The 23736-nt window shown below is 49.9% G+C and overlaps 2 protein-coding genes across 2 annotated transcripts; both read right to left on the reverse strand.

Annotated features, from left to right (window-relative positions):
* Positions 1-269: 269 nt before the first annotated feature.
* On the reverse strand, positions 270-1199 carry LOC118085031 (olfactory receptor 51E2-like). Its single transcript, XM_035115288.3, has one exon. It carries the CDS (start codon positions 1176-1178, stop codon positions 270-272), a length of 909 nt encoding a protein of 302 aa, XP_034971179.2. The 5' UTR covers positions 1179-1199.
* Positions 1200-3182: 1983 nt separating this feature from the next.
* On the reverse strand, positions 3183-10078 carry LOC118085032 (olfactory receptor 51E2-like). The gene is made up of 2 exons (XM_035115289.3): positions 9931-10078; positions 3183-4926 (listed from the first exon to the last, which is right to left on the reverse strand). The coding sequence occupies exon 2, from the start codon at positions 4890-4892 to the stop codon at positions 3927-3929; it is 966 nt and encodes a 321-aa protein (XP_034971180.2). The 5' UTR covers positions 4893-4926; positions 9931-10078; the 3' UTR covers positions 3183-3926.
* Between the last annotated feature and the right edge of the window lie 13658 nt (positions 10079-23736).

A 23736-nucleotide genomic window follows, 5' to 3' on the forward strand; every position in this document is an offset into this window, starting at 1 on the left:
GTGAGCTTCAGTCTCCAGGAAATGGTGTGGCAACCACACAGGAAAGATGGCTACCAGGGACTTGCAGCTCCTGGGAGCCGCCTGGAAGGACACATGGCTATTGACTTATGGGGGGGTTTAGAGATACAGTAGATGAGTGCAGAGCTTTGTTTGCACCAATTTGTCTAATGAGGACCATGATCTTAAAGGTTTACGAAGCCTATCTGTCCAGATACACTGCTTAGTGGAATATTCCAGGATAATCTGTTCTAAATATATATATACCTGGTTCAATGAGGGCCTCCCTCCCTCCTTATCCTCATTATCCTCAATGCCCTGTCCCGTATCTCCTTGGTCCTGGCTCCATAGACAATGGGGTTGAGCACAGGGGGCACCAAGAGGTAGACGTTGCCCATTGTGACATGAACCAGAACAGGGAGGTCTCTCCCAAACCTGTGCACCACAGAGAGTCCAATCAGGGGCACGTAGAAGGACAAGACAACACACACATGGGCCACACAGGTCCCAGAAGCCCGGAGGCGCTCCTCCTTTGATCTCAGCTGCAGGACAGTCTTAATGATCATCACGTAGGAGACAAAGATGAGCAGGGAATCGAGACCCATCACCAAGAGAATAGCAGTCAAGCCATATACAATGTTGGGTATTCTGTCCCCACAAGCCAGGTGCATCACATCTTGGTGAACACAATAGGAATGTGTGAGGACAGCGGAGCCGCAGAAGTGCAGGCGGATGATCAGCAATGGAGGAGGGAGGAAGAAGATGACTCCTCTCACCACGGCCACCAAGCCCACTTTCACCGTCACTGCGTTGGTGAGGATGGAGGAATGCTGCAGGGGGTGGCAGATGGCCACGTAACGATCCACTGCCATGGCCAAGAGGATGGTGGACTCAATGCCTGATAGAGTGTGGATGAAGAACATCTGGAGAAGGCAACTCCCATAGCTGATCTCATTGGCATCAAACCAAAAGAAGGCGAGGATTTTGGGCATGGTGCAGGTGGAGAGGGCCAGGTCCACGGCAGCCAGCATGCACAGGAAGAAGTACATGGGTGTGTGGAGGGCTGGCTCCGCCTTCACGACAAGCACCACCGTGCAGTTGCCCACCACGGCCACAAGGTACATGGCGCAGAGGGGGAAGGCCAGCCAGAATTGGGCACCTTCCAGGCCAGGTAGGCCCATCAAGATGAACGAGAAGGAGTCGCCATGAGTTCTGTTGGTGGCCGACAATGACATGATGGGCTTGAAGCCCTGTGAGTGCTACTCACCTGAAAGAGAAGGAGAGGGTAGATTCACAATGCCAAATTGGGTTTGATCCTTGAAACCAAAATGCTCTCCCGTCTCTAATGGTAAGCCATGAGGCAGCATTTCTCTCTCCCCCCCCCTCAATTGTTGCCTTCTTTACTGATCACATAATGCATCTTAACTAGCAGGACTCATTGTTCAGGCCTGACATGTTGGGCATTAGGGCAAGACAGTTCAAGAAACTATTTGTGTGTCTCTTTTTTATCATTGTTATTAAATTTTCTGTTTTCCAATTTCAAATACTCATTTCACACCCTTAAGATATCAATGACTTCCCTTCTTCTCTTTCCATGCTTCAATGTACATATCTTAAACCCCTGCACATTTAACAAAAACTATACCAATCAGTTTTCCATTATTGCATCCATCAAAACCTAATTACACGGTTGAATTGATCTTAATGCTGCCGATGTTTTCAGCTGTATACAATTACTTCCCATATATTCAATAAACGTTTTCCAATCTTCTCTAAACATATGTTCTTCTTGTTCTCTTATTCCTCTATGCTAAGTCTGCAAATTGTGCAGATTAGAAACAAATTGTGTCTTCTGGTAGACACACCCCATACTTCCAGGAGCAGCTGGTGAGGAGCAACATGGACACAGACTGTGGACAGTGGTCACTGCCGCATATCAGGGTTGGGTGAGCTTGGGACACTGTGGGTCCACCAGCGGTTGTCTTGGATTGTACCTGCCAGTCCACTCACACACACACCCCACCTGGTGCATAAGGGGCCTTGTGAGGATGAGAAAGACCCCTTTCTCCTTGCGGTCTTGAGGACCCACCAAATGGAATCCTAGTAAAGATCCATTCTAAGACTCTTGAGGGCTCATTCGGGGTCTTATTGGGAACAAGAAACGCGGCAGAGCATTTTTATTGGTTTTGTTAAAAAGAGATAAGCTTGGCCATCGGCAACAAGAGGAGCCTGCAATAGTCATTCGCAGAAGCCCCAAACCAGCTCTTCTGATTGATGAACTTTCCCCCGGTGCCCGAAATCTAATGGAACCAGTCTTATAAGAGCTTGTCAAAAGAAGTCTATTGTGGTCAGCAACAGTGCTATTCAACCTTTCCCACAGGAACCCTCTCCCCTCCCGTGCTTCCCAGCAACTGATATAATATAAATATATTTGATACAAATAAAATGCCCATATTCAGACTAAGCAGGAGAGGGTTCCGGGTGGGGGTTCTATGGATCAGTTGGTTAGAGCGTGGTGCTGATGACACCAAGGCTGAAGTTTCCCCCCCCCCCCCTGTATGGAACAGCTGCCTATTTCTGCAGTGGAAGAGGTTGGGATGGATGACCCTCAGGGTCCCTTCCAACTCTTTGACTCTATTATGATCCTATAATTCTGTGATTCTAGTACCAAGAAGAAATCCCCCCTCAACATACCTTCGAGAGAACGCTCTCCAGCAACAGTGGCTGTGTGGACCCTGCCTGCGCAACCTCACACAGCCAACACAGCTGTGCAAAGGAGAGGCATTTATAGACAGCCCAGTCCCTGGGGGCCAATTTGTTACCTCTGGGAAACTGGCTATGGATTCCAAACTGAAGGCTGTGCCCCAATCTAATACATACAGAGATTTCTTTTATGCTGAGGCTGTTTTGCACATAGAATCATGGGACTGTGGAGTCCAACCCTTTACGATGTAATGTCATTGAAAGCCGCCTCCACCACCACCACCTCCTCCTCCACCTCCTCCACGAATTTGTCTAATCCTTGTTTAAAGCTACGCCTGTTGGTGAACTTCATTACAGCTTTCCCCGATAGGCTTCCTCTGAAGTGTATGTGGGGATTCAAGTCTCCTAAATTGGCAACACAGATAGATGTAATCTAAAAGATAGTTTTTATTCACCACACAAGAAGTTTCCAGAAAGGTAGGAACAAATGTGCATACAATATTTCCAGAGGCCCAATTCAGTTTGCCAAAAGTTAATTCTACTTTGGTTTGTTTTAAATTATGGAATAAACCCACCATGCATTTTTCAATTTATTATCAAGAGTATGAGGAAAGTGTGTGTGTGTGGGAGAGAGAGAGAGAGAGAGAGAGAGAGAGAGAGAGAGAGAGAGAGAGAGAGAGAAAGAGTCTCCCAAGGGACCCTTTTCTGTCACTGAGGGAGAGTCCTCCTGCACATTGCATTTCCTTGAGCATGAAGCTCTCTCTAGCTACCTCACAACCAACAATGAGTACAAGTGGCTTTAGGAGATTTCCTACTCTGCATAACAAATTCCGTAGCATTTATCACCTACATAGTGGTTGACAACCCTTTTGTTACACATCCCTGAATAACACCGAGGTAGGTCACTAAGAAACACCTTCTCGGGGGCCTCTTTCTGCAGGAGGCCCTTGTCCACGGAGCTCAGTGATGAGCAGGGTAGAGGACAGATCCTTCAGGAAATGGTGTGGCAACTACACAAGAAGCATGGCTACTAGGGTCTTGCAGCTCCTGAGAGCTGCCTGGAAGGACACGTGGTCATTGGCTTGGAGATGCAGCAGATCAGTGCACAGCTTTGTTCTGCCTGATTTGTCTAACAAGGACTATGATCTTAAAGGATGGCCAAGCACACCTGTACAGATGAGCTGTTAAATAACTCTAGGATAATCTGTTCTAAAGAAAATTCTGGGTCAATGAGAGCCTCCCTCCCTCCCTATCCTCATTATCCTCAATGCCCGTTTCCGAATCTCCTTGGTCCTGGCTCCATAGACAATGGGGTTGAGCACAGGGGGCACCAAGAGGTAGACGTTGCCCATTGTGACTTGAATCAGCACAGGAAGGTCTCTCCCAAACCTGTGCACCACGGAGAGTCCAATCAGGGGCACGTAGAAGGACAAGACAACACACACATGGGCCACACAGGTCCCAGAAGCCCGGAGGCGCTCCTCCTTTGACTTCAGCTGCAGGACAGTCTTAATAATCATCACGTAGGAGACAAAGATGAGCAGGGAATCGAGACCCATCACCAGGAGAATGGCAGCCAAGCCATACACAACATTGGGTGTGGTGCTGTTGCTCGAAGCCAGGTGCATGACATCTTGGTGGAGGCAATAGGAATGGGTGAGGTTGGTGGAGCCGCAGAAGTGCAGGCGGCTGATCAGAAAGGGCAGAGGAAGGAAGAAGGCGACCCCTCTCACCACGGCCACCAATCCCACTTTCGCCGTCACTGCGTTGGTGAGGATGGAGGAATGCTGCAGGGGGTGGCAGATGGCCACGTAACGATCCACTGCCATGGCCAGAAGGATGGTGGACTCCACTCCGGACAGAGAGTGGATGAAGAACATCTGGAGGAGGCAGGTCCTGTAGCCAATTTCCTTGGAATCAAACCAGAAGAGGGACAGGAGTTTGGGCATGGTGCAGGTGGAGAGGGCCAGGTCCACGGCTGCCAGCATGCAGAGGAAGAAGTACATGGGCGTGTGGAGGGCTGGCTCCGCCTTCACGACAAGCACCACCGTGCAGTTGCCCACCACTGCCACAAGGTACATGGCGCAGAGGGGGAAGGCCAGCCAGAAGTGGGCACCTTCCAGGCCAGGTAAGCCCATCAAGATGAACGAGAACGAGTCACTATGAGTTCTGTTAGTGACGGACAATGACATGTCCAGTGTGATGGCCTTGTGTTGTTCTACACAGCTGAAAGGGAAGGAGAGAGAAGGCGTCAGGTGGGTTTGAGCCCATGAAAACATAATGACAGCTCCCCATTCCTATGTGGCCAAGCAGAGCAAGTCAACTCCAAGGGGTCATAGGATGAACATTAGCTAGGAGGGGTTGAAGGAACCATGAGGGTAATGTCCAGGCCTGCCAGTTGACTTATTTCTAATCCAGTTTTAAACCAGGCAGAAAAATCGCAAAGCAGAGCACAATTAAAAATGAACAGCTCGTGTTCTTCAAACCAAATTTCATGAGGAACTCTTAAGGGTTATGTTAAGGGTTATGTTAAGACTGAGAGGTCACACGATAGCCATCTTCAACTATCTGAAGGGCTGTCCCATGGAAGAGGGAGCAAGCCTCTTTTCTGGTGCTCCAGAAGTTACAAGAAAGGAGATTCCAACTAAATCTCAGGAGGAACAACCTTTGGACATTGGAACAGGCTTCCATGAGAGGTGGTGGACTCTCCTTGCTTGGAGGTTCTGAAGCAGAGGTTGGGTGGCCATCGGTTGGGGAGCTGCTTCTCCAGCTGCACTGTCTCCCGGTGGAATACAGGGTCAGGTTGAAGGTGCTGGTTTTGACCTTTAAAGCCCTTCACTTTCCCACCTTCCACTCCCAAAAAATTAATGATTGTTTTACAGGTTATTTTATTCCACAGGCGTACACGCACGCAGGCACTTGCTGTTGAAGGGCCGGAAAGGAGTTTCCCTGCATTGGCAGGTTTCGCCTTTCCCGTAGCAATTCGTCGCAACTTTGGCGGATGTAGGTCTTGGGCAGAATCCTTTAGTCATCTACATAAATGGGGGGGGCGTGGAGTGGTGACCCCCCATCCCCATTGCGGCGGCGATAACAGGGTTCCTGTAAATGGGGCTAAGGGGGAGGCATTGACCATACGCAATAGGCTGTCATTGCCCTCCCCCTCCAGTGGCTGCGATCGAGGGGGGGCGAGCTATCTGCTTGAACATATGTTCTCCAGAGCTAGCCCAACCCCCCCAAAAAAACATGCTGGATAACCCTGAAATTACCCAGATCCCTGGCTGGGGCCTGAGAAGGATATATGCCCAATGCCTGAGCCAAGGTCTCCCTTCATCTGAATTCTTAATAAAGTTGTGGCCAATTTTAATCCCATAGAACGTGGTCTTGTGTCATCATTCTGCTCGGGGGCTGCCTGGGGCTTTGGGGGACTCTCCCTGACTGCGCAACATTAGATTCAAGATGCTTTCAGTGCTGCTGCTGCTGCATTATTTGCAAAAGGCGCCATGTATGTAGTCAGCCTGCCTGCCAGCCTCTCTTCTCCAATGACCCGGTTGCTGTGGCCACACCCTTTCCCAGTCATTTTTTTTCTGGGGGGGATGCATGCCCCTAAACATTTTGTGAATCTTTGTACCTTTGTCCATTTTACTGTATCAATCTGGAGCTCTTTGGGGGGGTTGCGTTGTTCTCGCGCCACCCCCTTTCCCTTTCGGCGCAGGGAATCTTGGAGCTCGAGAATTCCCCGCCGGCTGCAATGGCGACGAACCGGAAGCCCCCCCCTTAACATTTTTTAAAAAGAAAAAAAGCACTGCTCTTTCCTACCTTTGACTGCGAAGACATCAGAACAGCAGCCTAACACATCCTACTCAGAGGTTAGCGGGTTACGGAAACAACCAGGTCGGCCTTTGCCAACCTGATGTCTCCAGATGTTTTGGACTATACCGTGTTTCCCCTTTTTTAATACGTAGTCAGAAAGTAAGCCATGGGAGGGTTTTTCTAGAAGTAAGATAAGTAAGACGTACCCCGAAAGTAAGCCACCATTGTTTCTGTCACCTCCTCAGCCCCTCCTGTGTGCTCAGGGAGCCAGCGAACCAGCAACAGGCATGGGGGGAAAACGCGCCTCTCAGCTGATTTCTCCACCGCCTGCTGAGCGCACAGGGAGAGGGGGGGGAAGCCTCTTCCTGTCCCTCTGGAGCAGGCCTGTCTTTCCTATTGGGGCTACTGGTGCTTTCCTTTTCGACCCTGGGAGGCAGCGAATACATCCAATGGTCAGGGCGCTTTGGGGCGCCCATCTCTCCCCGTCTGCACCTTTTCTCCTCCTTCTGGGCCAGCACGCGCCCTCTTTTGCTCGCTCCCTGCCTCTCCTGTGACAACAGGCAGCGGCGGCGGCGGCGGCAGCCACAGCCGGCTGCAAGGCAGAGAAGCTAAGCCCAGCGGAGCCGAGGTGCTGTTGAGCGGCTGCGGGCTCCCTTTGGCCGGCCTTCCTTGTGTGCGTCTGGCCGCGATGCGCCTCCCTCCTCCTCCTCCGGCGTAGCAACAGCAGCGGGAGGCTCCTCCTCCTCCGGCAACGGCAGCAGCGGCTCCCGCTCGGGTCTGGCCGCGATGCGCCTCCCTCCTCCTCCTCCGGCGTAGCAACAGCAGCGGGAGGCTCCTCCTCCTCCGGCAACGGCAGCAGCGGCTCCCGCTCGGGTATGCACCCCTCCAGCCAGCAGCCAGCCAGGCGGCTCCCACAAGGGCTGCAGCGGTGGCTGGTGGTGCGGCAGCAGGGAAGGCCGCCTAGCCAAGCGAGTGAGCTGTGTGCCCTCTCCACCCGCCTCCCTTTTTCCACCTCCACCACCTCCTCCGCCAGCCAGCCAGCCTTGTCGCCGCTTTTGGGCGCCTGCCTCCGTCCTCCGCGGCCCCCAGGGGCTAGCAGCAGCAACAGCAGTGGGAGGATGAGGATGACACTGCTGGGTCCCGCTGCCTTGAACCGAGTGGCGCTGCTGCAAGATTGCTTAATAAAAAATAGATTGCTTAATAAAAAAACCAAGACACCCCCCGAAAATAAGCCATAGGCTTATTTTCTTGAGTAAAATAAATATAAGACGGTGTCTTAAAATGTGGGAAACACGGTAGCTTTCATCTCTTTCAGCAGCCAGCATGGGCAATGGTCTGGGACAAAAACATCTGGATGGCGCCAGAATCACAAAGGCTCATCTAAGCACCAGGGTTGCCTGCCTTGAGTTCAAAACATGGAGCTGGAAAGCAGTGCCATGTACGGTAGGAAGTTGGACTCAGTGACCCTTGGGGTATCTTGCAATGCTGCAATGCTTCTGTGGCTCAGAGTTTGCACATTTTCATGCCACTTTCTCCCTAAGTTATGGAAAGGGTGAGAGGGGGAAATGTTAGGTAGCCTTTTCTCTCCTGCACTTCTGCACATTCATACAGAGCAGAATATTGTCATAGATCTTGGGTACCAGAGTCTGTCAGTGAATGGTAAAAAATAATACACAGCAGTAGTTAGATAATATCTGGGACATGAAGGGGAAATACAATCTGCAGAACTGTGATATACTGTATGCAAATTTCCTGGACTTCTGAAGGGGGGCAATGAGGGACACTCATGGGGCATAATGTTCTGCACCCCCCCCCCATTGAAAACCTCCGGTGTAAATATATTCCAAATAAACTACCGGTATACCGCATGGGCCAGTATATCAGCCACACATTTATTCCGAATTCCAACCATGGAAAGTTAAAGTGCGGCTTAAATTCACGACCTTACAAAAACTTGGCTTTTACGATATCGCTGCTGAAACAGACATACGGTAAAACAGAACAAAAAAAAAATGTTTTATTGCCAATTTGCGAGCTCGAATGCCTGCGGAATTGTAGCAATTGAATAGCGATTTGCGATTTTAGCAATTGTATGTCAACTTTTTGCGGGCTTGCAAGATCAAAGGCTTAAATTGGCTCGGAGTTACAATTCTACCAGCCGCAGCGGTTTTCAGCCTGTAACCCAATTTTAAGGGAGCGTCTTATATTCGGGTATTGTCTCCTCCTCCCCCCCCCTTGAATTTTAAAGGTGCGGCTTATTTGCAGGTGTGGCTTATATTCGGGCCAACACAGTACTTCTTAGAGAAACTCTAGCCTTCACAGTGCCTCGGTTTCCCCAATGGAAGCCCAATCTTGGTGAGCTCCTGGGCCCCTTGGGATCTTGCTATCTCTCTGCAGAGATTGGGGGGTAGGGTAGGGGTGGAGTGGTAACAATACTTTGAGTGGAACACTAGGATACATGGAGGTTGCTGTGGCTTTTCTAGAGGGCAGGCAGTGTACACACCATAAGTTTTGCACATTTGGAGCCTGTTCTGTCCCTTAAATAATTCTCTTGTTCACCTTGCACAGAGTTACAGGTCCCAGAAACCCTTTGATCATAAGAGCAGCCTGTGTGATCAGGCAATGGCCCGTCTAGTCCAGCGTCCTGTTCTCACAGTGGCAAAAAGATGCTTGAGAAGACAAATAAATTGGAGTCCTTGGAGAGTTGAGAAAATCAAATGAAAAGATTCTAAGAGCTCTGGCCAGGTAAAGGAATAATTTTAAGAAAGTTTTAAGTTGAGAATAATAAGACAAATTCCGGTAGCAATCCAGTTTTTAGAAATCCAGGACAAGGCCCTGTTTCGGTTTATTCTTCATCAGCTCTAGTTTCATAGTTTCAAGGTCAAAGCGTACAGTTTTTCTCCAGAGAAAACTAGAGCTGATGAATCTTTTCATTTGTTATGGGAAGACGACAAGCAGGATCCGAGCGCAAGAGCATTATCCCCTCCTGTGGTTTCCATCAATGCAATTGATGGGGGGGGATAAGGAGAGCCTTCAAATGTCCTTCAAAACATGCTTCAGAATGTGTTTTAACAGCACAGTGGTTGCACAGCCCATGAGAGAAGAACTCAGGGACTGTGCAAATTGACTCTTGGAAAACCTCTGCTTAAAATAAGCCTGCAAACCAACCCCAGGAGGTTATTCTCCCAGCCTCTCCTTGATAACATCTTGGTAAAAAAGCCCCATACAAGTGTCTGGGCTCATACAAACATCACATCTCCCTGTTTCTGCTCCGGTGCCTTTTATCACGAGCAGACGAATCCAGACAGGATGAAAGGATTCTCAACTTTTTTGGGGGGGTGGGGGGATACACAAACCCCAGGTTTGCAACACACCTAAGATTCAAGAGCAAGAGGCAAGCATCCCCTACCTTTCCCGTACCTTTGTCACTCTGGGAGGGGGATCATCCTCTACCACCAGAGGCCAGGCAGACCCTTCCTTGCAATGAAAGCCGCTAGCAGAACTGAACAGGCAGAGAAGGAGGCTGGAATTATTATAGTGGACTCTCAAGCCCGGCCCCTTGGGGACAGTTTGTCATTGCCACCGGGGGGGGTGCTGCTGCTGCAAGAAGCTGAACTGTTGAACTGAAGCTGCCTTATATAGCTAGCCCATCTAGCTCAGTGTGGCAGGCTCTGACACGCAGCAGCAGCCGCAGCTCTTCAGACAGAGTTGTTTTCCCAGCCCGAGGATTCCTTTCCGATGAAAGATGAGGATGAGGACTGAAGCAGGGAAGGGACCTTGTTCAGGCACAGGGTGTGCTCTGTGACACGACTGCAGCCCTTCCAAGGGCACACAGGCAGCAGACACAGGCTTCAGTGTGCCACTGCCCCAGTTCTCTGTTGCTGATGATCACGGCAGGTTGCTGACGGACAGATAACACAGGTGCTGAGGAGGAAGAATCTGTGGCTCAGGGAGGTCTCTGGTCAAACTGAATTGGAAGAAGAGCAGGGGAAACGGGGACATGCGCAGAGTGTCTCTGAATTCCATCAGTTTCCGATGGTGAGCATAAAAAATGTCCAGTGAGTCACATTTGCTGTGGTCCCTTCCAGCTCAACAGTTGCATTCTGTGAAACTTCCTCCTTATATGTAAAGGCATACAGGTTTGCAGCCAAAGGCAGCTGCCTAAGGCTGCAGTCCGGAAATGCGTGCTTTCTTGTAACCTGAACCAATGGGTTCAAATGACAAGAAAGGAGATTCTGACTAAATATTAGGAAGAACTTTCCAAGGATAAGAGCTGTACGGCAGTGGAACAGACTCCCTCGGAAGGTGCTGGGCTCCCCTTATAAGCAAAGGTTGGCTGGCCATCTGCTAGGGCAGGGGTCAGCAAACCTTTTCAGCAGGGGGCCAGTCCACTCTCCCTCAGACCTTGTGGGGGGGCCGGACTATCTTTTTTTTGGGGGGGGGGGAATGAACGAATTCCTATGCCCCACAAATAACCCAGAGATGCATTTTAAATAAAAGGACACATTCTACTCATGTAAAAACACCAGGCAGGCCCCACAAATAACCCAGAGATGTATTTTGAATAAAAAGACACATTCTACTCATGTAAAAATATGCTGATTCCCGGACTGTCCACGGGCTGGATTTAGAAGGTGATTGGGCCGCATCCAGCCCCCGGGCCTTAGTTTGGGGCACCCCTGTGCTAGGGCTTCTCTAGCTGTGATTTCTGCATTGCAGAGTGTTGGACTCGATTACCCTTGGGGGTCCTTTCCATAATTCTATGAATTGGAAAGGGTTACGGTTTATTGAAATCAGTAGGACTTAGTTCCAAGAAAACATTATTTGGATAGGTGCATAGGGATGTAGAATCGTAGAATCATAGAATCATAGAATCACAGAGTTGGAAGAGACCACAAGGGCCATCCAGTCCAACCCCCTGCCGAGCAGGAAACACCATCAAAGCATTCTTGACATATGGCTGTCAAGCCTCCGCTTAAAGACCTCCAAAGAAGGAGACTCCACCATGCTCCTTGGCAGCAAATTCCACTGCTGAACAGCTCTTACTGTCAGGAAGTTCTTCCTAATGTTTAGGTGGAATCTTCTTTCTCCCTCCTCTATATGACATCCTTTGATATATTTGAACATGGCTATCATATCACCCCTTAACCTTCTCTTCTCCAGGCTAAACATACCCAGCTCCCTAAGCCGTTCCTCATAAGGCATTGTTTCCAGGCCTTTGACCATTTTGGTTGCCCTCTTCTGGACACGTTCCAGCTTGTCAGTATCCTTCTTGAACTGTGGTGCCCAGAACTGGACACAGTATTCCAGGTGAGGTCTGACCAGAGCAGAATACAGTGGTACTATTACTTCCCTTGATCTAGATGCTATACTCCTGTTGATGCGGCCCAGAATTGCATTGGCTTTTTTAGCTGCTGCATCACACTGTTGACTCATGTCAAGTTTGTGGTCTACCAAGACTCCTAGATCCTTTTCACATGTACTGCTCTCAAGCCAGGTGTCTCCCATCCTGTATTTGTGCCTTTCATTTATTTTCCCCAAGTGTAGTACTTTACATTTCTCCCTGTTAAAATTCATCTTCTTTGCTTTGGCCCAGTTTTCTAATCTGTTAAGGTCATTTTGAAGTGTGACCCTGTCCTCTGGGGTATTTGCCACCGCTCCCAATTTGGCGTCGTCTGCAAACTTGATCAGGATGCCCTCAAGCCCATCATCCAAGTCATTGATAAAGATGTTGAATAAGACTGGGCCCAAGACAGAACCGTGTGGCACCCCACTAGTCACTACTCTCCAGGATGAGGAGGAGCCATTGATGAGCACCCTTTGGGTTCGGTCAGTAAGCCAGTTACAAATCCACTGAATGGTAGCATTGTCTAGCCCGCATTTTACCAGCTTGATGAGCACCCTTTGGGTGGAACTGGGTTCCACACAGTCACAAAAACAAAAACAAAAAGCCACAAAAACAAAAAATAAATAGCAAAAAGAGACACACCTCCGCATAACACTCAAAACAGAGCACGTTTGGCTTCTGAAAAAAGTACTTGTGACAGGATTCAGTTCAGTTTGCCTTCAGTGCTGAATTTATCAAACTCGTGATTCCAGAAACGAAATGAGAACGGAAATGTTGGCAACCTCCAGATTTCGCAACTCATCCACCCACTGTGGAGTGGGTGACCCAATGATACTCATAATCAGCATTAAGAAGTTTTCATAGAACGCAGCACACTTGGCGCTTTCTGCAGCTGGTGAAGTGAATAAAAGAGAATGTGGGAAACTGCCTTATACACCGACTTCTGTCTCAGTACTGTCTAGACTAGGGGTAGCCAACCTGGTCCCTACTGCCCACTAGTGGGCATTTCAGGATTCCGTGGGGGGGGTCAGTAGGGCGTTCTAGGCCACATGTTACTGCAGCACTGGTGGGCGGCAAGGAAAATTTACCACCAAGGGGAAAGAAATGCATTAGTGGGCGGTAGGTATAAAAAGGTTGCCTACCCCCGGTCTGGAGGAGACTCTTGAGAGTCCCATGGACTGCTAGAAGATCAAACCTATCCATTCTTAAGGAAATCAGCCCTGAGTGCTCCCTGGAAGGACAGATCGTGAAGCTGAGGCTCCAATACTTTGGCCACCTCATGAGAAGAGAAGAATCCTTGGAAAAGACCCTGATGTTGGGAAAGATTGAGGGCACTAGGAGAAGGGGACGACAGAGGACAAGATGGTTGGACAGTGTTCTCGAAGCTACGAACATGAGTTTGACCAAACTGCGGGAGGCAGTGCAAGACAGGAGTGCCTGGCGTGCTATGGTCCATGGGGTCACGAAGAGTCGGACACGACTAAACGACTAAACAACAACCACCCCCGGTCTAGACTGACAGGCAGTGGCTCATCGAGGTGTCAGGCAGGAAGTCTCTCCCAGGCATGCATTGCAGGGGGTTGGGCTGGATGACCCCCCAGGGTCTCTTCCAACTCTAAGATTCTATGATTCAGGTGGAACTTGAGACCTTCTGCATGGACGGCAGATGCTCCACCACCCAGCTGCAGCCGTTCCCCATAAAGCGCAGCTCTAGCCCACAAAAAGCTTCCGGCACAATAAATGTTGTTGGCATATAAAGTGCCACCTGACTCTTTTATTACCATTGTAATACCATTGTGATGGCAACCGTTATAAGAAAAATACTGCTCCTTTTCCCTTCTGGGGTATGCAAGAGCCCATCTAGAGTCCTTAAGTGGGTCCCCTATCGGAAGGAGAAAATAACAGAGGCCAACCAGAGAATATTGAGAAGCAAAGCGGCTAGTAAACCTGACCTTTATTAACTGTTGCCTCTTGCGTGTGGTGAGCGGGGACCCTGCTGCAAGAGTTTAATAAAGATCAGGCTTCCTAGCTGCTTTGCTTCTCAATATTCTCTGGTTGGCCTCTGTTATTTTCTCCTTCCGATAGGGAACCCACTTAAGGATTCTAGGCAGGCTCTTGGATACCCCGTAAGGGAAAAGGAGCAGGGCTTTTTTCTTATAACACAACCCTAGCACCCCAAACCTTGGGTACCCAAGAGGAATTAAATGAGAATAAAGTATGTGAAGAAACTTTGCTGAGAATAGAGAAATAAGTCAAATGTATCCTTATGAAACCCATTCATTTCCAGTCCAGAATGCGGCTCCACAAACTGCTTTTTTTGGGGGGGGGGTGAGATAAAGAGCCCATGAGGCAACTCAACTACCTGGTCTGGACTCTCATCCCCCCCAAAGGAAACCAATAAACATATACTGCCCCAAGTGCTGTCCCAAGTATTAATTCCTTTCCAAAATGGGGGCTGCTTTTTTTTTTAAGACATTGTAAAATCAACAAAAAAGAGCAGCAGCTGCGTTTTCTCTCTCTGTTTCTCTCTATGTGAGGCTATTCTGAGATTCTCATGCCAAGAGATGTAAGTAAACCCGTTTCTGTTGAAAACCAGGAGCCAGTAATGGTGGGGCTTATACAACTGTAGATGTGGAGGGGACCCCTGAGGGTCATCTAGTCCAGCCCCCTGCGATGCAGGAACCTCAACTAAAGTATCCATGGCAGATAGCCATCCAACCTCTGCTTAAGACTCCACAACCTCCCAAGGGAGATGTTCCCCCATCAAACAGCTCTTACCCTCAGAAAACTCTTCCTAACGTCAGATTCTCCTTTCTTGTAATTGTAATTTTGTCGGGTGTGGATACCTTGGTTTAAGTTTCCTTGGAAGGAAGGTCACTGAAGACTGTGGCATTTTCTGTGATATTAAGTTTATTTAATACATATATACAAGGTGAGTGTAATTTAGAACAGGGACACGGGTGGCGCTGTGGGTTAGGTTAAACCACAGAGCCTAGGGCTTGTTGATCAGAAGGTCGGCAGTTCGAATCCCCGCAACAGAGTGAGCTCCCGTTGCTCAGTCCATGCTCCTGCCAACCTAGCAGTTCTAAAGCACCTCAAAGTGCTCTGGCAGGAAGGTAAACGGCGTTTCCGTGCGCTGCTCTGGTTCGCCAGAAGTGGCTTAGTCATGCTGGCCACATGACCCGGAAGCTGTACGCCGGCTCCCTCGGCCAGTAAAGAGAGATGAGTGCTGCACCCCAAAGTCGTCCGCGACTGGACCTAATGGTCAGGGGTCCCTTTACCTTTACCAATAATTTAGAACATTCACATTCCAGCAGATCCTGCTGCCCCATTAGGTTTTTGGCGGTGGGGTGGGGGTCTTCAAAGGCATTACTTGGCTTCTCGCTGAGAACAAATCAGGCCTCTCTCCTTTTTCCAGGGTCATATCTCAAAATGACTGGCTGTTGTCCTCCCTCTTTCACATACAGACCTTGTTGATTTCACCTCCAGCCACAGGAGGGATGGGACCAGGGCCGTCTTAACCATATCTGGCGCCCTGGTGCCAAGATCCCTCTGGCACCCCCCATGAATGAGGCGGGCAGGAGGGGCATGCGGGGAGCAGAGAGGCACGGAGGAGGTGGCCCCAGGCTCCCGCTCCCCACGTGAAGCTCCGGAGGCGCACGGGGAGCCCGAGCCTGGGGCCGCTGCGCTGCGCCTCTCAGCTGTTCAGGCGGCCCCAGGCCAGCGCTCCCCGCGCGCCTCCGGAGAGCTGCCTGAAGCTGCTCAACAGCAGAGGCGCGCGGAGGCAGACACCAGCATTCGGCGCCCCTTCCGCGCCCCTGATGGCCAGGCGCCCTGGCGCCTTGCGCCACCCAGCCCGGGCCAAGAGACGGCCCTGGATGGGACCCCCTCATCTCCAGCTTTTTAGGTTCTAGTGAAGCACCACAGCCCAAACTTGCATAACAAAACAGACCTGCTAAATTGCCTCTCCCAGTTTTGTAGGGTTTTGACACTGACCCCAGTAAGCTCCCGTTTGGCCAAGCACTGCACTGAACAAGGAGATGCCTGGAAACTTCAGTCAGCTTACAAAATAACAGTCATATGAAATAAAAGTCCACACCTTGATTTCTTGACTCTCTCAAGTCCTCACTATTGAGAGATCTATGCCACAGATCTTAATAAGACACACAGAAGCTGGAAAACAAGAAGCAAACCATGAGATTCAAATCTATCGGTTAAACAGAAAACAACACTCCAAATTATCCCTCTTTTCCTTCAAAGCACATTATGTTGTTGCATGCCCTCAAGTTACATTTCTCCTCAGATGGAAACATCTCAGAGAAAGGATGTGGTCTGTTTATCACACTGTATTGGGTCTGTCCTCTCCCCCCCCCTTTCCAGAGAGCAGTTTTTGTTCCCAGAGTCAAAAATAAGTCTTCTGAATTCTCCCTCCCTCCCTCCCTCCCTCCTCCCATCCCCATTTTTCTATCTCTCCCCCCTCCCTCTCCAGTTGGGAGCTCCTGGTTTCTCCAGGGGAGGGTGAGTGGTGCGGAAGATTGAGGGGACCAGGTGGGGCTGGGGATCTGGGGAACTGGCCATGCAATGCAAGGGGGGGGATTTCCAATTTGGCACAAAAGGAGAAGGCAGCTCCCATGCTTGCACATGCCCAGAAAGCTCTTAGGGGGGTTAGTGTTCTTCCAGTTTGCATGACCCAATTAATCCCCAGTAGTTTATTTAGGTATTTATTTACAGATTTCTCAAATTTTGGCTTTGGGTGGGTGTCCCCACGTGATTTCCTGGAAAGGAATACGCTGGTGCCGAGAGATGTGCCTCTCTGCTCTCTCCTCTGCCAGGGGGCCACCCCTTTGGCACCCCCTTTGCCCCCCCCCCAGACATCAGCCTTAAGAAAATGCCAGCACAACCCAGATTACACACACACCCCGTTTCCTACATTTCCTGAGGGGAGGGATGCTGAGCTCAACCAGCAAGTCACACAACAGACTCAGCTCTACGGCTGCAAATAAAATGTTTTAAGTGTGTTTTAAGTGCAATATGAAGACAGAAGTGCCTGGCGTGCTCTGGTCCATGGGGTCACGAAGAGTCGGACACGACTCTTTTCCTGCTTGGCAGGGGGTTGGACTGGATGGCCCTTGTGGTCTCTTCCAACTCTATGATTCTATGATTTTATGACTAAGCGACTAAACAACAACTAGGTGCAATATACGATGTGACACTAGAGAGGCGATGGTGAGCCTTATGGAAAATTCAATTTATTTATTTTTATTTATTTTAAAAAATAATCTTATTCCATTTTCTTTTTCAATTGTTACATACATCACATATCCATAACATTCACATTACATTCCCTCTTCCCTCCCCTCTTGCGGTCCAGTGATCAGGGAGTAATCTAACAGTAGAGTTTGCTGAAGTGGTCAGATGAGTTTCCTTGGAAGACAATGGCCTTCGTTGTTCACTTCAGTGTCCTCACCAGCATCCCCAAAGAGGGAGCTAGCTTGCAAGAGCTACAAATAAGTGATGGTGCAGCTCTGGCTAATGAATGGGCCTTTCCTCCTCGCCCTCACCTAGCTGCTAGGCAGCAGGAGGACAAGAGCCACAGGAATTGTGTGTGAAGAAGCTGGAAGCAGGCTGGAAGCTGGAGCCACTGAGCCCTGCCTGTTGGGGTGTTGATGCTGTGAGCCCCTCCATCTTAGGCTCAGGTTATTTGGGTAAAGGGACCCCTGACCATTAGGTCCAGTCGCGAACGACTCTGGGGTTGCGGTGCTCATCTCGCGTTATTGGCCGAGGGAGCCTCGTACAGCTTCTGGGTCATGTGGCCAGCAGGACTAAGCCGCTTCTGGCGAACCAGAGCAGCGCATGGAAACGCTGTTTTACCTTCCCACCGGAGCGGTACCTATTTAGCTACTTGCACTTTGAGGTGCTTTCAAACTGCTAGGTTGGCAGGAGCAGGGACCGAGCAATGGGAGCTCACCCCGTTGCAGGGATTCGAACCGCCGACCTTCCGATCTGCAAGCCCTAGGCTCAGTGGTTTAGACCACAGCGCCAATAAAACCATAAATCCTAAAGACACCACAGCCTCTGCTGACCTTCATTGCAAGGAAACGGAAACCTGGAACCAGAATTATCTCACCGTTTGGAGATTGTGCCTCTGCAAATACGGGCAGCCTTGATACCCCTTTCTTTTAACACAGGCAACCTTCTCCGTTGGTTCCAGCCAGCAGAGCCTAATGATCTGACATTGGTCACTTCCAAGCACATTGACTGTCCTTTCTTAGAAAATAAAATAAACAGACTGTCAGCGGCATGTTCTAAACATCTTCAGGAAGTCTGTTTAATTGCCAAGTGAAGCTGCTTGCATTCTGTGCTGCCAAAAAAAGAGATGAGAAATAGGGTTTGGAAGAGGAATTTTTCAAAGGGAAGCAGAACAGAATGTAAACTTCCTGATGTCCTGGCCAGGTAGAGTCAGTAAAGGGAAGCAAGGCAAGGGTGCACAGAAAAGGCATTTGGGGGAGAACACACATTGCCGTTCTCACTCACGGAGGACCCACAGAGCGGAGGCAAACGTGGGAGACTAGGAGGCATCATTAGGAAAGGAACTGGAAAGAGAACTGCCAGTATCATAATGCCATTATGCAAATCTAGGGTGCAACCACATATGGAACACTGTGTGCCGTTCTGGTTGCCTCGCCTCTGAAAAGGTATTGTAGAGTTGGGAAAGGTTCAGAAAAGGGCCCCAAATGATCAAGGGGCTGGAGCAGGGGTCAGCAACCTTTTTCCACCGTCCCTCAAACCATGTGGGGGGCCAGACTATATTTTGGGGGGGAAATGAACAAATTCCCATCCCCCACAAATAATCCATAGATGCAATTTAAATAAAAGCATACATTCTACTCATGTGAAAACATGCTGATTCCTGGACCATCCGTGGGCCAGACTGAGAAGGCGTTTGGGCTGCATCTGGCCCCCGGGCCTTAGGTTGCCTACTCCTGGGCTGCAGTGAGTCTCTTGTGAATATGTCTGGGACTTTTTAGTTCGAAACGAAGAAGAGGTGACATGATAGAAGTTTATAAAATTATACAAGGCATGGAGAAATTGCACAGAGGCAGGGCCATCTCAGGTCAGGCAGGTCGGGCGCCCTGGCGCTGAGACGCGGAGATCGCTCCGGCGCCCCCGCCCTCGCAGCGCACAGCATGGCTTCTGTGCAGCTTCGCCGCGAAGCGCCCCCCTGCCAGCCCCGCGCCCTGGCACCCCGCGCCACCGGGACTATACCTAGAGCCGGGCCTGCACAGAGGGGAGTTTTTCTCCCTCTCACATCACGCTAGAATTCATGGACCTCCGGTGAAGCTGAATGTTGGGAGTTTCAGGGAACATAAAAGAAAGTCTCTCTTCATGGAAACTATGGGGGCAGGCCATGGGCGTAGGCAGGGGGGCAGGAGGGGGCAGTTGCCCCCCCCTAGAAGCAGGACCGCTGGCTAGCCTGCCCTGCTGCCCGCCCGGTGCCGTCTCCCTTCTCCCTGGCTGGCTGTGGGGCGGGTGGAGGGAAAGCCCCAGAGCTGCGCAAAGCGGTTGCCTGGCTTTCCCTCCGCCCGCCCCACAGCCAGCAAGGGAGAAGGGAGCTCTCCTTGCCCCACTGTGGCCCCGCCCCCACCCCTTGGCCCCGCCCCTTGCCCCCCTAATTTTCATCCTGGCTACGCCCCTGGCAGGGATGGCCACTAATCTGGATGGCTTTAAAAGAGTATTAGACAAATCCATGGCAAAGAGGGGGCACTGATGAATATCGTCACTGGAAACCACAGGAGGGGGGCATAGCCTCCAACTGTCCTGAAAATGCTGGGATCATTCCCCAAAACAGTCTAGCCACCATGGCATCCCTAGTCAGAATGGTCCAACATGTGACCTTTGCTAAGTCCCAAAGGAGCGTCCACCGTGGCCATTGCTAAGGGCAATCACACATTTGCACTAACCATTGTGCCAACCCACTGGGCTTCCATTTCCACATGTAACGCAGGGTGGCTGGTGGTGGAAAGCTACCCCAACTCCCATCCGTGTGTTCGTCTGTGTGTGATGTAACACCCCCAACAAAGCTCATTGAACCAATGACGGGACAAATAGACAGCTATCCCCACATCAGTATTGGCTAATCAATCTGGACATTTGGCAAGAGAAGAGAAGACTCCCTGGAAAAGACCCTGATGTTGGGAAAGATGGAGGGCACTAGGAGAAGGGGACGACAGAGGACAAGATGGTTGGACAGTGTTCTCGAAGCTACGAACATGAGTCTGACCAAACTGCGGGAGGCAGTGGAAGACAGGAGTGCCTGGCGTGCTCTGGTCCATGGGGTCACGAAGAGTCGGACACGACTAAACGACTAAACGACAACAAAATCCAATAGGCTGTCTCTGGAGGCGGGATTTATTCCCTCCCGCTGCTCCCTAAATGGCCTTGGTCTAGTATACCTGAAGGAGCGTCTCCACCCCCATCGTTCTGCCCGGACACTGAGGTCCAGCACCGAGGGCCTTCTGGCGGTTCCCTCGTTGCGAGAAGCCAAGTTGCAGGGAACTAGGCAGAGGGCCTTCTCGGTGGTGGCGCCTGCCCTGTGGAACGCCCTCCCAACAGATGTCAAAGAGGAAAACAACTACCAGACTTTTAGAAGACATCTGAAGGCAGCCCTGTTTAGAGAGGCTTTTAATGTTTAATAGATTATTGTATTTTATTTTTCTGTTGGAAGCCGCGCAGAGTGGGCGGGGTATAAATAATAAATTATTATTATTATTATTATTATTATTATTATTATTACTCCCTGACACCCACCAGCATCAAGGTTGGGCAGCCTGACCTGAGACGTGATTGGCGCCAGGGGTCGCAGCCTTCGGAATCGGTGACCAGTCACTGACATCGCAGGGCAGTTTCGGGATTGGGGGGGTGGAAGCGGAGGTTCTGCTTGGCTTAGTGCAGCCTGTCAGTCACAAGCTGGAGGCTGGGCTGATGAGTTGGTAGCAGGTAGGAGGAAATGAGGAGAGGAGAGCTGAAGTGGAGAGGGCTGGGAGGCGGTTGGGTTTGTTGCCCCCCAAGATGGAGTTTCTGTTGGGCAACCCTTTCAGCACCCAGTGGGGCAGAGCCACGGTTAGAGGGCACGAAGGCGACAGGCTCAGCAGCAATGGGCCCCATTTTGACCTTTTGACCATGGATCTGAGATTAATAGATTGACATAGTTAGAACTACAGTAAAGGTAAAGGGACCCCTAACCATTAGGTCCAGTCATGACCGACTCTGGGGTTGCGGCGCTCATCTCGCTTTACTGGCCAAGGGAGCCGGCGAACAGCTTCCAGGTCATGTGGCCAGCATGACGAAGCCACTTCTGGCGAACCAGAGCAGCACATGGAAACGCCGTTTACCTTCCCGCTGTACAGTATAGGAGCTAAAATCAAGACATCACTGTCCCCTGGGGAATACTTCATGGGTTGTGATGGGTCTACTCTACACCAAGCCATACAGTTCTTCCTCAGCTCTCCCTGTTCTCTGGCCTGAGTCCCATCCCTGTGCTTATTTTATTCCTGCGTTCGCATTTCCAGGATGCCTTGCTAAAAATGTTATTTGTGTGAGTATGTTTGTTTTATTTGAAATATTTACCAGCCATCTTTTAGGGCAACCTCCCTCTCGGCAGCTTCTGTACGGTACTGAAATCATTTTTAAAACCAGCGCTATAACCTCTTAGGAAATCATCAAATGATTCCAAAAAATGAAACCGTAAAACGACCCGTCAGAACGTACCAAATGAAACCAACATAATACTGTCGAAAAGGTCTTTAAAACCCTGTAGCCCATTAAAACCCTAGATATCTGAAGTTGTCATTAATTATGTTTTGTTTGTTTCATAGGTTTACATGGAAACTTTTCTCCAAGGAGGTCAAGGTGGTGATCTTTATGGTTCAGTGGGAATGTGAACCCTGAATTCCAGGTTCAACACTCTAATTGGCTCTCTTTTATGAATCATGATCCAGTCCCCTTCTCTGGGCTACAAAAGCTGGTGGGAAGGTATATCTTGTGCTGACCCATATAAATGAATGTGCATGAACAGCAAAGGGTGCCCTTCTGTGCACATCCTGTCATTACACTACCTGAAGCCACCGGCAGTTGTCTGAACTGCTGATAGCAGTTGTTCTTGTTGTTCTAGTCCAGGCACCCCCAAACTGCGGCCCTCCAGATGTTTTGGCCTACAACTCCCATGATCCCTAGCTAACAGGACCAGTGGTCAGGTATGATGGGAATTCTAGTCCAAAACATCCGGAAGGACAAAGTTTCGGGATGCCTGTTCTAGTATATCTGCAACTTAATGAGCAAACACACTGAATCCTTGGTCTCCCACAGGGCTGGTCGTATCATTATTAGCCAGAGTTAAGTGACCACCTCAGGCAGCAAATGCTGGGGATTGGGGGGAGTGGCAGAGAGCTTGGCAGGACAGGGCTGTCCTGCCCTGTACAGTGGGACCTTGGTTCTCAAACTTAATCGGTTCCGGAAGCATAGCTGCCAAGTACCCCATTTTCCCCGGGAAACCCCCGTATTTTCTTACCGTTACCCGCAGGTGTCCCGAATGGCAAAATACCCCGTGTTCTTCTGGTGCCGCGCCGGCACTGGAAGTCGCTTCTACGCACTTCCGGACATGCGTAGAAGCGACTTCCGATGCCGCTGTGCCCATTTCCAAAATATCCGCAGCGCCAGAAGTCACTTCTACACATGTCTGAAAGTGCATAGAAGAGACTTCTGGCGCTGCGGACATTTCGGAAATGGGCACAGCGGCATCGGAAGTCGCTTCTACGCATGTCCGGAAGTGCGTAGAAGCAACTTCCGGGGCCGCGGCGCTGCTGATCCCGGATTTTTCAATCCGGAACTTGGCACCTATGCCCGGAAGTCCGTTCCAAGACCAAAGCGTTCCAAAACCAAGGTGCACTTTCCCATAGAAAGTACAGTCTTACCTCTGTTTACGTATCCCTCTGGATACGTAATCTTCGGGTTACGGCCACAGGAAACCCGGAAGTGTATACTTCTGGGTTTTGCCGTGTGCGCGCGCAGAAGCACACCTCTATTTATGCAATTTTCGAGGTGCAAACGGACCCCCGGAATGAATTGAGTTCATATCCAGAGGGCCAACTGTAATGCAAAATTGATTAATCCGTTCCAGACTTTTAAAAACAACCCCTAAAATAGCAATTTAACATGGATTTTACTATCTCTACCGAGACCCTTGATCCATAAAACGAAAGCCATAAACAATGCACTGCCGTCACACAATCAATCCATCAGTAGCTGAAATAGGTTCCACACAGTCACAAAAACAAAGAAAAGCCACAAAAATACAAAATGAATAGCAAAAACAGACAGACCTCAGCGTAACACTCAAAACAGAGTACGCCCAGCTTCTGAAAAAAGTTCGCAAACCGGAACAGTGTTTGAGTACCAAGGCATTTGAGAACCAAGGTACCAGTGTATTAGTTCAATGCATTCTTATCAGCTGTTTGCAACTCTTCCCCCACAATGCAACATTGAACTTCGATGGGTGCAAATCTGTTCAGCTCTTAACAACCCAAGTAATTGGCTGCTTTATAACTTAGCAGTTGAAAATGACGGTGGTTTTTTTAAAGTCGCTTTTAATTAAATAATTTCGTGCTGTGGTGCCCTTGGGGGGGGGAGTGGTGTGGCAGGGCCAACCTCCCCTTGATCCCCCAGTGTCCCCTTGGTGTTTGTCCTCCGAGCCCATTCTCACCATAAAGTTGTTTGCCTTCCCAGAGCACGGCCTGCTCATCTGGTAATAAATCTGGGCTGTAGGCAGGGAGGAGGGGGGGCATGCTAATGATGATAAACAGCTTGCCCAGCAGACCCAGAGA

This window comes from Zootoca vivipara, chromosome 4 (assembly GCF_965207765.1).
Source record: "Zootoca vivipara chromosome 4, rZooViv2.hap1.1, whole genome shotgun sequence".
NCBI classification, from domain to species: Eukaryota; Metazoa; Chordata; class Lepidosauria; order Squamata; family Lacertidae; genus Zootoca; species Zootoca vivipara.